The sequence below is a fragment of the Panthera uncia genome (assembly GCF_023721935.1).
Source record: "Panthera uncia isolate 11264 chromosome A3 unlocalized genomic scaffold, Puncia_PCG_1.0 HiC_scaffold_11, whole genome shotgun sequence".
In the NCBI taxonomy this organism is placed as follows: Eukaryota; Metazoa; Chordata; class Mammalia; order Carnivora; family Felidae; genus Panthera; species Panthera uncia.
In genome coordinates this window covers 4880863-4896046 of record NW_026057578.1, presented here as the reverse complement: position 1 = coordinate 4896046, position 15184 = coordinate 4880863, and the positions used below count along the sequence as shown (strand labels likewise).

At 42.4% G+C, this 15184-nt stretch overlaps 1 protein-coding gene across 8 annotated transcripts in view; it reads right to left on the bottom strand.

Annotated features, from left to right (window-relative positions):
* Window positions 1-15184, bottom strand: part of LOC125936457 (serine/threonine-protein phosphatase 4 regulatory subunit 1-like) — an 82694-nt gene that overhangs the window by 45831 nt on the left and 21679 nt on the right. For 5 of the 8 annotated variants that reach the window (XM_049650557.1, XM_049650560.1, XM_049650561.1 and 2 more), the window contains one exon: window positions 8518-8650. The exons of the other annotated variants lie outside the window; for them this stretch is intronic. In XM_049650557.1, coding sequence (XP_049506514.1) covers window positions 8518-8650 — 133 coding nt within the window. The remainder of the gene's footprint in view (window positions 1-8517; window positions 8651-15184) is intronic. 8 annotated transcript variants of the gene reach the window in all.

The following is a 15184-nucleotide window of genomic DNA, read 5'->3' as shown; positions in this document are numbered from 1 at the left end:
TGAAAAGCACAAAAACAGCCTAAATGATGGCAAATATCAAAAAAGTATGTTCCTCATTTTCATTGCTTTAGAAGATAGTTGGCTATCTCCAGGAGATAAAGTAGCAAGGTACGGTGGGTGGGAGGCATGATGGCGTGCACTACAGAAAAACAAGAGGACCAAAGGTGGGAAGAGGCAAGGGAAGCCCCCCCGAGCGTAGTCTGTACTCTCAGGACGTGCTCACGCAGGACCTCGCACCGTATGCAGAGTGGCATCATTTCATTGGAATACATGTTGTAATAAGTTAGCGAAGTACATTATACTCCCTAGAACAACCAATACAAATTTATTAAAGGAAGCGTAACTAATAAGCCGATAGCGAAGATAAACTGGAATCGTAAAAATGGAACCAAAAAAAGTCCAAAAAAATGATTCTTCTATTTCAAATATGAAATACAAATTATGTTCACACACCCCCTCTCTGAAAGCAGCAGCAAAGGAGAAAACAGCAAGACGAGTGGAGTCGATAGAAAACGAAAAGGGGGCATCTGGGTGGCTCAGTCAGTTAAGCGACTTTGGCTCAGGTCATGATCTCATGGTTCATGGGTTCGAGCCCCGCGTCGGGCTCTGTGCCGACAGCTCGCGGAGCCTGGAGCCTGCTTCGGAATCTGTGACTCCCCCCCGCCCCGTCCCCTCCCCAGCTCATGCTCTGTCTCTGTCTCTCAAAAAATAAACAAACGTTAAAAAATTTTTTTAAAAAAGAAAACGAAAAGAACGATGGTTGACTTCAACCAACCAACCATATCAATCGTCACTTCAAATGTGTATGACCTAAACATTCATATTAAAAGGCAGAGATTATTAAATTGGGTAAAAAGGCAAGACCCAACTCTATGCCTTCTATAATAACTACACTCCAAATATAAGACATGAATAGGTTAAAAACATACGAACATACGAACAGAAATATATCATACAATCAGTAATCAAAGGAAAGTGCATATGTTAAATTCAGGGAGTAAGGTTCAGAGAAAGGAGTATTTACTAGGGACAAAGAGAGGCATTACACAGAGACAGATAGATCAATTTATTCAAGAAAACAGAACACTACTAAATGTGTATGCACCCAAGCACAGAGGTTCAAAATACACCAAAGAAGCTGTTAGAATTGAAAAATAGACAAATCCATAATCACAGCAGCAGATTCCAACATCCCTCTCTCAGTAACTGACAGAACAAGCAGACGGAAAATAAGTAAGAACACAGAAGACCTAGACAGTGTTTTCAGCCAACTTGCCCTAACTGACGTTTATAAGAAGATACTGTACCCCAAAATACTGGGATGCACATTCCCTTCAAGTGTCCGTGGAACTTCCACCACCTAAAGCAGTTTCAGAAACGTTAAAGGAAGAGAAATAATACAGAGTAAGTTCTCTGACCACAGAAGACTTAAACTAAGAATACAATTAACATAAAGATACCTGGAAAATCTTCAAATACTTGGAAATTAAACAATGTACTTCTAAATAACTCATTGGTCAAAGGAGAAATCATTGTAGACATCAAAAATACTTGATAGCAAAAAGCAATATAAATATTACTATCAGAATTTGAGGATGCAGCTAATCTAACACTTAAGTATTTCCAGTACTTAACAGCAACCTGACAATGTTATTTTAAAAAAGGCCAGGGGGTGTCTGGGTTGCTCAGTGGGTTAAGCGTCCAACTCCTGATTCCCGCTCAGGTCATGATCTCAGGTTCATGAGTTCAAGTCCCACGTTGGGCTCCGTGATGACAGTGAGGAACCTGCTTAGGATCCTCTCTCCCTCCCTCCTTCTCTGCTCCTTCCCCTACCTCAAAATAAGTAAATAAACTCAAAAAAAAAAAAAGGCCAAAAAAATAGCTAAACATACCTCACAAGAAAAAGAACAGCAACAAAACTCCCCTCAAAAAAGAAAATAATATGAATTTGAGGAGAAATTATTGAACTAGAAAATAAACACAACATAGGGAATATCAAAGCCAAAACTTGATTCTTCAACATAACTAATATACTTGATAATCCCCTGGTAAGAATTATCCAGGGGGAAAAGAAAGAAAAGGCAATAATAACAAAAAACAGAATGGAAAATGGGGCCATACTACAGATTTCACAGACAATAAAAAGAAAATTACCATTTTCTAACACAGAATGAGATAATAGATCTAAGCAATGATTATTTGTGACCACTAAAGTCATGAGAAGAAAGGCTGGTGGGGAATTTTATAATGAAAGAATCCAACACCTACACCCACTGCTCGACATGAACATCTCCAAAAGTGGAACACCCGGACATTGTTTCGGGATGTTTTGTAATGAGAAATATACAAAACAACACAAGAAGTATTGTTTAAAAAAAAAAAAATTGAAGCAAAATCTAATCAAGTCTCCAAGTGTAATTTTTGGTTCACAGAAAACACAAAGAACAAAGGAATATGTTAAATTACACCATGAGAATAATGACCACCAAACCCAGAATGTGGAAAATTCTACAAGACTAATGACCCCTTCAACAAATAGATGATGTAGGGAAAAGATGAGAGGGAGAATCAATTAGAGATTAAAAGGGATTCAAGATCAAAAGGAAAAAAAAAAAAACTGCAAACCAAAAAAGACTTAAGAGACACATCTACCTAATGAAATGTGTGGACCTTCTTTGGATCATGATTCAAACAAATCAACCATAAAAAGGCATTTCTGAGACAGGAAAAATTTAACATAGATTGGTAGGCTGAAGGCATTCTTGTTAATTGGGTTGAGTGCGATAATGGTACTGCAGTTAGATTTAAGTCTTTAACTGGATAAAATGAAATGTCTTGAATTTCTTTAAAAATACACCAGCAAAAAAAAAAAAGCACAAAACTTCCACAGAGAAAATGACCAGATTTTTATCGGGACATTCAAGAAAACCTACATAAAGAGAAAGATATACCATGTTTATGGATTGGAAGTCTAAATATTGTAAAGAGGACAATACTCCCCAAACTGATATATCCATCCAATGCAAACCCAAGCAAAATCCCAAGAAGTGTTTTGTTTTATTAGAATCTGATGAGCTGATTTTGAAATTTATATGAAAATGCGAAGGACCAAATCATGTCAGAGAAGAAAAACAAGGTGGCAAGTCTTGCTCAATCAAGTATCAAGACCCACTACTAATCTACAGCAATCAAGACAGTGTGGTACTGGCTGAGGGGGAGATGAACAGACTGCTGGAAGAAGAGACAGCCCAATCACAGACTGGATTATAACGGAGGTGGCACCCCAGCGCAACGGGGACAAACCTATTTTTGCAAAGTGGTATTGTCATAATTAGGAAAATGAAACTGGGCCGCTTGTTCATACAAGGAACAAAAATTACTTTCAGACGGATCACAGACCCAAATGTGAAAGAAAATAAAAATCTTTAAAGCAATATAAAACATTATGTTATGATCTTGGGGTAAAGGAAGACATTTTAAGGAAGCTTCAAAATGCACTAAGGCTAAAAGAAAATGTTGATAAATTTACATCAAAATGAATAGCTTCTGGTCACCAAAAGAACACCATAAAGACAGCCGAAACACAAGCCACAAGATGAGGAAAGATGTTTACCGTACATAACTGACCAAGGTTTGAAATCCAGAATATACAAAGAGGTCCTACAAGTCAATAATAAAAAGAGAGATTGGGAATGCAAACAGGTGCAGCCACTCTGGAAAACAGTATGGAGGTTCCTCAAAAAATTAAAAATGGAACTACCCTACGACCCAGCAATTGCACTACTAGGTATTTATCCAAGGGATACAGGGGTGCTGTTTCGAAGGGGCACATTCACCCCCATGTTTACAGCAGCACTACCAACAATAGCCAAAGTATGGAAAGAGCCCAAATGTCCACTGATGGATGAATGGATAGAGAAGATGTGGTATATATACAATGGAGTATTACTCGGCAATCAGAAAGAATGAAATCTTGCCATTCGCAACTACACGGATGGAACCGGAGGGTATTATGCTAAGCAAAATTAGTCAGTCAGAGAAAGACAAATATCCTAGCACTTCACTCATATGAGGACTTATGGAGAACAAACTGAGGGTTGCTGGAGGGGTTGTGGGAGGGGGGGATGGGCTAAATGGGTAAGGGGCACTAAGGAATCTACTGAAATCATTGTTGCACTAGGTGCTAACTTGGATGTAAATTTAAAAAATAAATTAAATTAAAATTTAAAAAAAATAGTAATAGTAATAAAAAGAGAGACAATCTGTCTTCCTCACCAAAGAAAGATTTCAGCAGGCACTTCACAAAAAAGAAATACAGATGTCCAACACACATATTAAAAGGTGTTCAAACTCATAAATAAGTAAGATGTAAATTAAAATCACAAAGCAATACTGTCATATCTACCAGCACACTACCAGACTGGCTAATATCTTAAAATCTGACAATACCAACGGGCAGATAAAATGTGGGGCAAAGGTGGGAATACACACTGATGCAACCACTTTGGAAAACTGGCACCATCTCCTAAAGCAGAAGACAAGCATGTCTCATCACTTAGGAGTTCTTGCCTGGCTGTACGTCTTACAGAGATGTGTACTAATTTGCACCCGTCTACATATATTAGATTGTTTACGGCAAAATTGTTCATAAGAGTGAGAAAACCTGGGGCACCTGGGTGGCTGAGTCGGTTGAGCGTCCGACTTCGGCTCAGGTCATGATCCCGCGGTTCGTGGGTTCGAGCCCCACGTCGGGCTCTGTGCTGACAGCTCAGAACCTGGAGCCTGCTTTGGATTGTCTCCCTCCCTCCCCCCTCTCCTCCATTTGTGCTCTGTCTCTGTCTCTCTCTCAAAAATAAAAAGGAAGAAAACTTGAAGTACTCTAACAGTGGATGGATAAGATATCAGTACAGTATATTCAAACAGCACACTGTTATAAAATCAACAAACTCAAAACGACATGCAAAACCACAAAGTGACATATCCTATATGATTTCCCACATTTCAAGTTCAGAAACAACAAAATTAACTTGTTCTATTTGGAAGCAGATACTTAGGTGCTAAGACCGGAAACAAAATGAAGGATGTAATGAACATAAACATCGGAAGGTGGCCACCGCATGGCAGGGAGGGAGTGGTGGTCAGGAGGGTAGGGAGGACACGCATCTGGGATGACCTCAGTCATGGCCACACGGGCATTTACTTCATAAACACTTCTTGGGTTTTTCATACACGTTTTATCCAATTATCTGCAAGTGCTATATTTCATAACAAAAGAAGTTTTCAAGAAAGTTGGAAAAAGATTAAAGGAGAAAAGCCATCTTCAACAGATATAAAAGAAGCATTATATAAAATGCAGACCTCATTGAGGATTTTTTGAAAAACTCTTAGTAAGTTTATTCTATATAATAAATCACCTGTACTCTTCAAAACTGTCAAGAGTATCACGAGAGGCGAAGAAAGGCTGAGAAACTGTTAGAGATTGAATGAGCCTGAAGAAACATGACAATCAAATACAATACACAATGCTGGGTTGGATTCTAGACCTGAAAACCAACCAAACAGACAAAAACCCTGATTTAAAGGACACTCTTAGGACCACTAGAAAATTTGATTAAAATCTAGATATTAGGTAACAGTATTGTATCAAAATTGAATTTCCTGAGTTGGATCACTATTCTGTGATTATATACGTGAACAGTGAATGTCCTTGTTAGAAAAAAAGCACACGGAAGTCATTAAAGAGAAAGCAACATGATGGGCACATTTACTCTCAAATGGCTTTGAAAAACCGGGAAAATAAAGACAGACTGAATGTTGAAACAAACTTGATGAATCTGAGTAAAAAACAGACAGGAATTCTTTATATTACTCTTAAAACTTTTCTGTAAGTCTGAAATTATTTTTATTTTTATATTTTTTAACATTTTTTTAATATTTATTTTTGAGAGAGAGAGTGAACGTGACGAGGGGAAGGGCAGAGAGAGAAGGAGACACAGAATCCGAAGCAGGTTCCAGGCTCTGAGCTGTCAGCACAGAGCCCAAGATGGGTCTTGAACCCACAAACCGTGAGATCATGACCTGAGCTGAAGTCGGACGCTTAACCAACCGAGCCACCAAGGTGCCCCTGAAATTATTTTTAGAAGTTTAAAAACAGGAGCACCAGATGGGCTCGGTCAGTAGAGCATGAGACTCTTCATCTCAGGGTTGTCAGTTCGAGCCCCACGTTAAGTGCAGAGATTCTTATAAAACTTTTAAAAAATTGGTTTTCATTTAAGAAAAAAGTTGAAACATAATCTCTTAGCAAATAAGAAATACACATTTTCTTTTTTTCTTTTAACGTTTATTTATTTTTGAGAGAGAGAGAGAGAGAGAGAGACAGGGTGCGAGCGGGAAAGGGGCAGAGAGACAGGGAGACACAGCATCCAAAGCAGGCTCCAGGCTCCGAGCTGTCAGCACAGAGCCCGACGCGGGGCTCGAACTCACGAACTGTGAGATCGTGCCCTGAGCTGAAGTCAGATGCTTAACTGACTGAGCCACCTAGGCGCCCCAGAAATATACATTTTCTTAAGCTGATAAGATGTAGCTACTAAAAATATAAAACAAGATAGGAAAGGAAGAAATAAAACTATCATTTTTCACAGACATCATTGTACTATGTAGAAAACCCAAAGAATCCCCAGGGAAGTTATTAAAATTAATAAGTAAACTTAGCATAATCAATGGAGACAAAATCAAAGTATAAAAATGAATTCCATTTTCATATCATCAACAACCATTAGAATATAAAAATTTTAAGAAATGATACAATTTACATTCACCTAAAAGATCAAATACCTAAAACTAAATGGAAACGATACAGATCTCTACAACAACGGAAAACCATGTATCATAGTTTTAGTTATTTATGTGTATGTACACACAGAAATTTAAGAAAATCTTCAAAAAAATGGAAGTATCAGAAAACTAAATATAGTGCAAAGGTGTCAATTCTTTACAAACTGATTTATAGATGCAGCGCAATTCCAATGAAAATCCCAGCGGGTTTTTTTCTAGAAATTGATGAACTGGTGCTAAAATGCATTTGGAAATGCAGAAAGTCCAGAACAGCCAAGACCATTTGAAGAACAAAGTGGGAGGACTTTCTTTGCTTTATACCAAGGTTGTGATGATAAAAATTGCAGAAATGAAGACAGCACGGTCCCAGCGCAATGACAGACAAACAGACCAAAGGGAGCAGACCAGAAAGTCCAGACGTGAACACTTGATTTAAGACAAAGGTGGCAAAGCGAAGCGCAGATAAAAGGCAGTATTTTCAATCGGATACCGTATGGAAGGAAATGAACCTTGACGCCCACCTCACATCAAACACAAAGAAAGCAATTCCAGGTGGACTGCAGTTCCAAACGTGAAAGGTAAAACAATAAAACATCAAGAAGACAATATAAGGAAATATCTTGATGGCCTTGGGGGAGGAGAACGTTCCTTATACGTGACAAGAAAGCCCCGAGCATAAAAGAAAAAGTTTCAAAATCGTGAACTACATTTAAATTAAGAAGTGCTCATCAAAAGACATCATTCAGAGTACCATCATTTCTCTATCTGTAAAATTGGGATAATAATCGGACTCACTCAGCAGCAATTGCTGTGAACCTTCCACGATTTAATAGACAGAGAGGCACAGAATGTAATGTTTTTAAAGCGGCAACGGAAGGTAAGGAGACTCAACGAGTATCATCCAGCCTTCCCAGAACGGTGTACTTAAAGACAGGTATGAGGCAAGGCCACAGGTAGACAAGGCCAGAGGACTGTTCGGAATGAGAAACACACAACGGCTTGTGAGTGGAAGGAAAGGGTGTGTGTCACAGGCGAGAAGGAGGATGCTGAAGACAGCAGGTGTATGTGATGGGGGAAGGGAGACAAGAAGAGAGATGCCTCCTCCTGCCCACTCGCCCCCAACACAGGAGGGAAGAATGCCCTCAGACTCAGGTTTGGGCAGACTGTAAGGTGAAAAGAGGTGCCTTAGTTTCTTACTTCTTTAGGAAATAACAGTCAAGGTCATCTGTCAAAGAGGCACGGTCTGAGGCTGGAGAAGAGTCCCGCCAGCACCCCAAGGAGTGACATCACATTGGGACAATCTGCAGGAAAGTTCCGGTCAAAAATCAAAACAAGAGAGCCATGCTCCCAACGGATGCTCCTCAATTATGGGGACGCATTTTACTTTTCTGCGAATTGCACAGGTGGAAAGAAAGCCGGTCAGCAATCCTATCTAAACACCATTAAATTGCGTCACCATTTTATTCCTGGCTTGTACCAGGTGATCAGCAAAACGGTCACAAGAGTAACAGAAAAATCTAATCAAATGGCGCCACTCAGACAGGATCCGGCACCCTGGGAACAGCCCGCGTTCCACCTCATCCACGACAGTCCTCAGAGCTGTCACAGAGAAACGGCCACTGTTGTCAGCTCAAACCAGACCCAACAGAGGGCTGCGAGCGTGGGAAGGACTGGCGAGCTCACCGGTTGAAGACGTTCTCACTGAAAGCATACTTTTCCAGGCGAGCGAGGGGAGGCAGGTTACCCTGGCCTGGAACGTCCAGAAAGGCCGTTAGCCTCATGCTGTCACGATCCGGGCCGTAGTCTTCAAATCCATCTAAAGGGGAAGAGGGGACAAAGCCACACTCATCAGGTCACACCTGAGCAAAAGCAGGTCCTCGCAGCAAACCTTCTACCTTCACACCCTTTCCCGTGGGAGTCTTGAGAACTTGACCGACTCCTCTAAAATGAAGTGAGTAGGCTATAACGCAAGAGAAGGGTGACCGGACCAGAGTCATAAAGAAAAGCTAAGTGTCTTTCTTTCAGTGCTGTCGACCTGACTTGGGAGTCACTTCTCATCAACACGATGGGAACCTCTCCTCTACCGGGGAACTCAGAAGCGAGGGAATGAAGCAGCTGGCCGAGCCCTGGCAGAAATGTCCGTGGAGTGCTATGCAAACAAGTGTCAAATTGTCAAAAGAAAAACATATGGGGGGGGTGGGGGGGGGGGGCGCCTGGGTGGCTCAGTCGGTTAAGGGGCCGACTTCGGCTCGGGTCATGATCTCGCAGTTTGCGAGTTCGAACCTCGCATCGGGCTCTGTGGGCCGATACCTGGGAGCCTGGAGCCTGCTTCGGATTCTGTGTCTCCCTCTCTCTGCCCCTCCCCTGCTTGCGCTCTGTGTGTGTGTGTCTCTCTCTCTTAAAAATAAATAAAGATTTTAAAAAATATTAAAAAAAAAAAAAAGAAAGAAAAGAAAACAGGTGAGTTTGACCTCGTAACCAAGAATCGGAAAGAAAGTCCGCCCCGTATCTTGTCTTGCCCTTAACGTACTTGTCGCGCAGCTTCACACACTCCGTGACACTGATTCCCATCAAAGCACGTGGCGACACCCAAGCGGAGCCCTCCACGTGGATGTCTAACGGCTTCCTCCAACTCAGCCTGGCCAAACACGAGCCCGCTGCCACACCGACTCTTCCCCACTAAGCCAGCTCTTCCCTGCCTCCCCAGCGGACGGCAGGCAACCCTCCCTCCAGTGCAGTGGGGAAGCGCGGCCGAGCTCACGGGCACTGGAACCGAACGTCCCTGAAATGAAATGAATCCCCCGACCGCAACTCACTAGCTTCGTGCCCACGTTAAGTGATTTAACCTGTCTCCACCTCCGTGCTCTTATGTTAGGGACGATGTAAAAATGCGCTCTCAGGATGCTAAAACAAGGGAGACTGGGCATGTCAAGCCCCGCAGATCTGGCCCCTCACGGTCTGGCCAACCTCGATGGTGGCCACCACCCTTTCCCCACCCACGCATCAGGGGCATGAACGCTTCCCTACTGTCCCCTGCACGGAAATAGCTGAACAGGAAATGCTACTCACGCAAAAAAGCAGAGGCTTCCTACCTGGCAGAGAGGAAAACCAGCTGATTTAGGCAGTAACTGATAAGAGTCTAAAATAAGAAATGACACGTTTGTGCCTAGGTGTTTACTTTGAAACACTAACCACATTTTCCCTCCACAAATTCTTTTAGGCTAGTAATTAGAGCTTATTAAAAATTTACATTGTGTAACAGTTACCCAGAGAATTTTAATAAAGAAGTATACGTCTGTAGAAAAACTACGTGTGACGCACTCAAATACATCATTTCTTGCAGGACCCCTGCCAGGGAGGAGTGGGTCCCCACTGAGTCACAGCCAAGCCCCCACCTCACCCCCGACCACAGTCACTTTGTAGGAGCTATTTTCAGTGCGTTTCAGGGCCCATGAGGAACACACAGCCTCCAACCCACAGACATTTACAAAGCAGCGTGAAGCTAGCCTGCAGGGGACTTTAAAAACATGAAGTTTAAAAAGCCGAGGTGTCTTGGGGCGCCTGGGTGGCTCAGTCGGTTGAGCGTCTGACTTCAGCTCAGGTCACGATCTTGCAGTTCGTGAGTTCAAGCCCCGCGTCGGGCCCTGTGCCGACGCCTCAGAGCCCAGAGCCTGCTTCGGATTCTTTCTCTCCCTCTCTCTGCCCCTTCCCCGCTCGCGCTCTGTCTCTCTCTCTGTCTCTCAAAAATAAACATTAAAAAATAAATAAATAAAGCTGAGGTGTCTAAAATGTTTGGGGTCACAGAGAGCTTTGGAACTGGATGACGCCCACAGACATACATACTCAGAACTTTTCCTAAAGAATCAAGGGTTTCAAAAGATCCCCCGAGACCCACCTACGTACTTGGTGGGTTAAGAGGCACTCTTCAAAAAAACTCTATCCGCGAACTAAAGAACTTAGCAATTAGTTCCACAAAGAATAACTGTTATCAGGGAATATTAATGATTCTATTATATTAACTATATAACATTATACTAACTATATACGTGGAAATAAAAGCCATAAACCATAAACTACTGGGTGATAACTAATCTTCATTGATCTTTCTATAGGCCAGGAACCCTGCTAAGAGCTTCGCGGGTAGCGGTGGTTCATCAAATCCTAAGGGAGCTGAGGCTGAGAGGATCCGAGACAGCTGGAAAGGCCACACAGCCAGAGAGGAGCAGAGTCGGAATGAGAACCAAACAGTCGGACTCTACGGGGCGCCTGGGGGGCTCCGTGAGTCCAGCGTCCCATTTTTTAAAATTTTTTTTAACGTTTATTTCTTTTTGAGACAGAGAGAGACAGAGCATGAGCAGGGGAGGAGAGGGGCAGAGAGAGAGGGAGACTCAGGCTCCAGGCTCTGAGCTGTCAGCACAGAGCCCGACGCGGGGCTCAAACCCACAAACTGTGAGAGCGTGACCTGAGCCGAAGTCGGGAGCTCAACCGACTGAGCCCCCCAGGTGCCCCTCCAGTGTCCCATTCTTGATTTCAGCTCAGGTCATGACCCCAGGGTCATGGGATTGAGGCCCGTCAGGCTCCGCACTGCTTGGAATTCTTTCTCATTCTCCCTCTTTCTCTCTGCCCCTCCCCCAATCACACTCACGTGCTCTCTCTAAAATTAAACACACACACACACACAAAACACAGTCAGACTCTAGACACAGCACTATGCTGTACTGCCAGAGAGGAAACCGACATTTTAATTTTCGAAGAAATTCCTCCCACGTCCCTCTCTGGGCTTCAGGCACGGTGACCTTCCCTTAGTTCTTCAAATGCACCAAAGTCCTTCACCTCAGTGATTTTCTACGTGTTGTTTCCACTGCCCGGGACGCTGTCACTTCTTACCCCGTAGCCTCACCCCAGCTGAGGTCCCCGTCCGGGGACGCCAGAGAGAAGGCCCCGCCTCTGCGTATAGCCTCTCACGGAGCTGGGGACTCGCCTGTCCTAACACTCCCCATGAAAGTGGCAGCATCGGGCTTTGTGACTGTCTTGAGTTCGTCTCCGAGCTCCGTGGAGGCGCTGTGACCCCAGTGGCCAGTATAGTACCTGACAAGTAATAGGTGCTCAATGAAAAGCAGCGAAATGAGGAATGATACCACCAAAAGAAACTTAAATAAAGAAAAACAAACGCTGAAACAAATGGGTGGTCTCGTACAGACTCGTAAAGAAGAAGGAACCTTACAGCATGTCTCGATAAACTCCCTCACTTTATAGACCACTAAAGAGGCGCACCCCCAAAGCCAGCGGCAGAGCTAGGATTCCTAGAGCCTAAATGTTCCGTGTTCCAGGCCAGTGCTCTTTCAGGAGATGAGCAGAAAGTCTACTCAGGTGAGGCTAAAGGAACCAAAGAACACCAAGGCCGGAGGGAAGGGTTATGGTCTCCGAGGGAACTGAAGGAAAGTCAAAGACTCCCGTTTCCAGCCAAGACGGTAAAAAAGCCTCATGTTTTACACGTCTAGAAAGCCAGAAAACCGTCCATGAAACCAGTCTTCAGGCGCTAGACAACAGGTAGCGCAGGACCAGGGCCCTCAGACAAGGGACGCAAATAAGGAAGCCCTGAGACAGCAGCCTCCGATCGCCCAGAGTCCCAGCTGTGGAGAAGGAAATGTGAGGGGGCCAAAGAGGATGGAGTCTGCAAAGGAAGGAGTGGCAGCGGCCAGCCCAGTAGCCTCTGGAAGCTTCCACCGTGTACTGAGCCATGCACACATGATAGAGAACTACCGAGACTCGGGAGGAAACATCAGAAAGGAGCCAGCGGGTCCTTCCTGGCACTGACCTGTAGGGAATAGCAGTCTGTTCCCACCAGCCAGAGGAGAAAGACCCGTAACACGGCGTTGTCTTAGCAGTAGGGCCAAATTGCTCTAGACTAACGCCTGCTCTAGGCCCACCCCAAGAGAACTTACACCAAGCCTCAACAGAATCAAGCACAATCCAAGAAAGTTCACTGCACACCATAACAAAATCCAGCATTACTGGATTCATACAATTTGTACTGTGAAATCTAACAGCTAACAACCCCAAATTCTTCATGTCTGGCATCCAGTCAAATATTACCACACATGAAAAGAAGTCAAATAATATGACCACGATCAGGAATAATGAAGAAAAAAATCCCCCAAAATGTCAGAGATGATAGAATAGAAAATTATCCTTAAACAGCAATTAAATTAAAAGAATGTGCCATAGGGGCTCCAGGGTGGTTCAGCTGATTGAGCATCCGACTCTTGATTTCAGCTCAGGCCATGATCTCACGCTTCCTGGAATGGAGCCCAGCATCAGGCTCTGTGCTATCAGTGCAGAGCCTGCTTGGGATTGTCTCTCTTTGCCCCTCCCCCACTCACGCATTTTCTCTCTCTCTCCCAAAATAAATAAACATTAAAAAAAAAAAAAAATGTGCCATATATTCCATGAAAAAAATGTTGATGAGAAAAATAGAAATTAAAAAAAGACCCCAGTGTAAATTCAAGAGATGAAAAACTCAATAAATGAATCAAAACATAAACTGAAAGAAATGAACAGATTAGAGAACAAAAAAAAAAAAAAAAAAAAAAAAAACAGAAAATTTGAAGATACAGCAATAGAAACTATCCAAACTGGGGCGCCTGGGTGGCTCAGTTGGTTAAGCGTCCAGCTTCAGCTCAGGTCATGATCTCACAGTTCGTGAGTTCAAGCCCCATGTCAGGCTCTGTGTTGACAGCTCAGAGCCTGGAGCCTGCTCCAGATTCCGTGTCTCCCTCTCTGCCCCTCCCCTACTCACACTCTGTCTCTCTCTCTCAAAAATAAACATCAGAAAAAAAAAATTAAAACAAAAGAAACTATCCAAACTGCAGCACAAAAAGAAAAAAATGGAAAAAAAAAAAAACAACAACACACAAAGCATCAGTTACTAGGAGACGTTATCAAGCACCATAACATATGTATAACTGGAGTCCCAGAAAAAGAGAGGGGAAAAAAAAAAAAAAGACAGAGATGGAGAAAACATTAAAAATTTTAGAAGAATGGCTGAAAAATTTTAAATTTGATAAAAACTGTAAGCTTAAAGATTCAAAAAACTGAACCCCCCAAAATTACACATAATGAAATATCACACACTGAGACACAACATAATCAATTGCTAAAACTTAGTGATCAAGAAAAAAATCTAAAAAAGCAGTCAGAAAAAAAAAAATACAGATTACATTAAAAAAGAGATTATAAGGGCACCTGGGTGGCTCAGTCGATTGAGCATCCAATTTTGGCTCAGGTCATGATCTCACAGTTCGTGGGTTTATGCATGGGGCTCACTGCTGTCAGCATGGAACCCACTTCTGTTTCCCTTTCTCTCTGCCCCTCCCCTGTTCTCTCTCAAAACTAAAAACATGTTAAAAAGGAAAGAGATTACAGACTTCATGTCAAATATCATTAAGGAAAAAGAAGATGAAAGGTGTCTTTAGAAGGCTGAAAGAAAAAACACTAGTCAGAACTCCTGAAGAAATCTTTTTCAAATTTTAAGGGGAAACAGACTTTTTCAAACAAACAAAAGTAGAACAAATTCATCACCAGCACACATGTGCTACGAGAAATGTGAAAGGCAGTTCTTCAAACAGGAGAAAATGATACCAAGATGGAAATCCGAAGCTACTCAAATAGAAGGGGCTCAAGGATGGTGTATGTGTGGGTCAATACAAACAACCACCATCTTCCCATTCTAAAAAGTCTCTTAAAAACGCCTTAAAACAAAAATAATAACAACGTATTACTGAGTTCATAGCATATGTAGAAGTGAAATAGCAATAAGGCAAGAAAATCAAATAGAACATACAGATTGGAAAGTGAAAGGAAAAGTAAAACTGTCTTTGTTCACAAGCATGATTGTCCAAGCAAAAGAGCCTAATGAGATTACAAAGAAACCACCAGAACTAATAGGTGAGTTTTGCAAGACTGCAGGAGGCTGTGCATGTATGGGGGCAGGGGTGTAAGGAAAATCTCTGTACCTTCCTTCAATTTTGCTGCGACCCTAAAATAGCTCTCAAAAATCGTCTTTTTTAAAAATAGAGTTATACCATTTTCATGGATCTGTATTGGACTGAATCCATTTTATAGATTCAATATTGTTAAGATGTCAATCTTGCCAAATTTACCTATAAATTCAATGTTATGCCAATCAATTTGCAGAAATCAATAAGCTGATTCTAAATTTATACAGAAATGCAAAGGACTGACAATAGTCAAAGCAATTTTGAAAAAGAAAACAAAACACCGGGCGCCTGAGTGGCTCAGTCAGTTGAGCGTCCAACTTCGGCTGAGGTCATGCTGAGAGCTCAGAGCC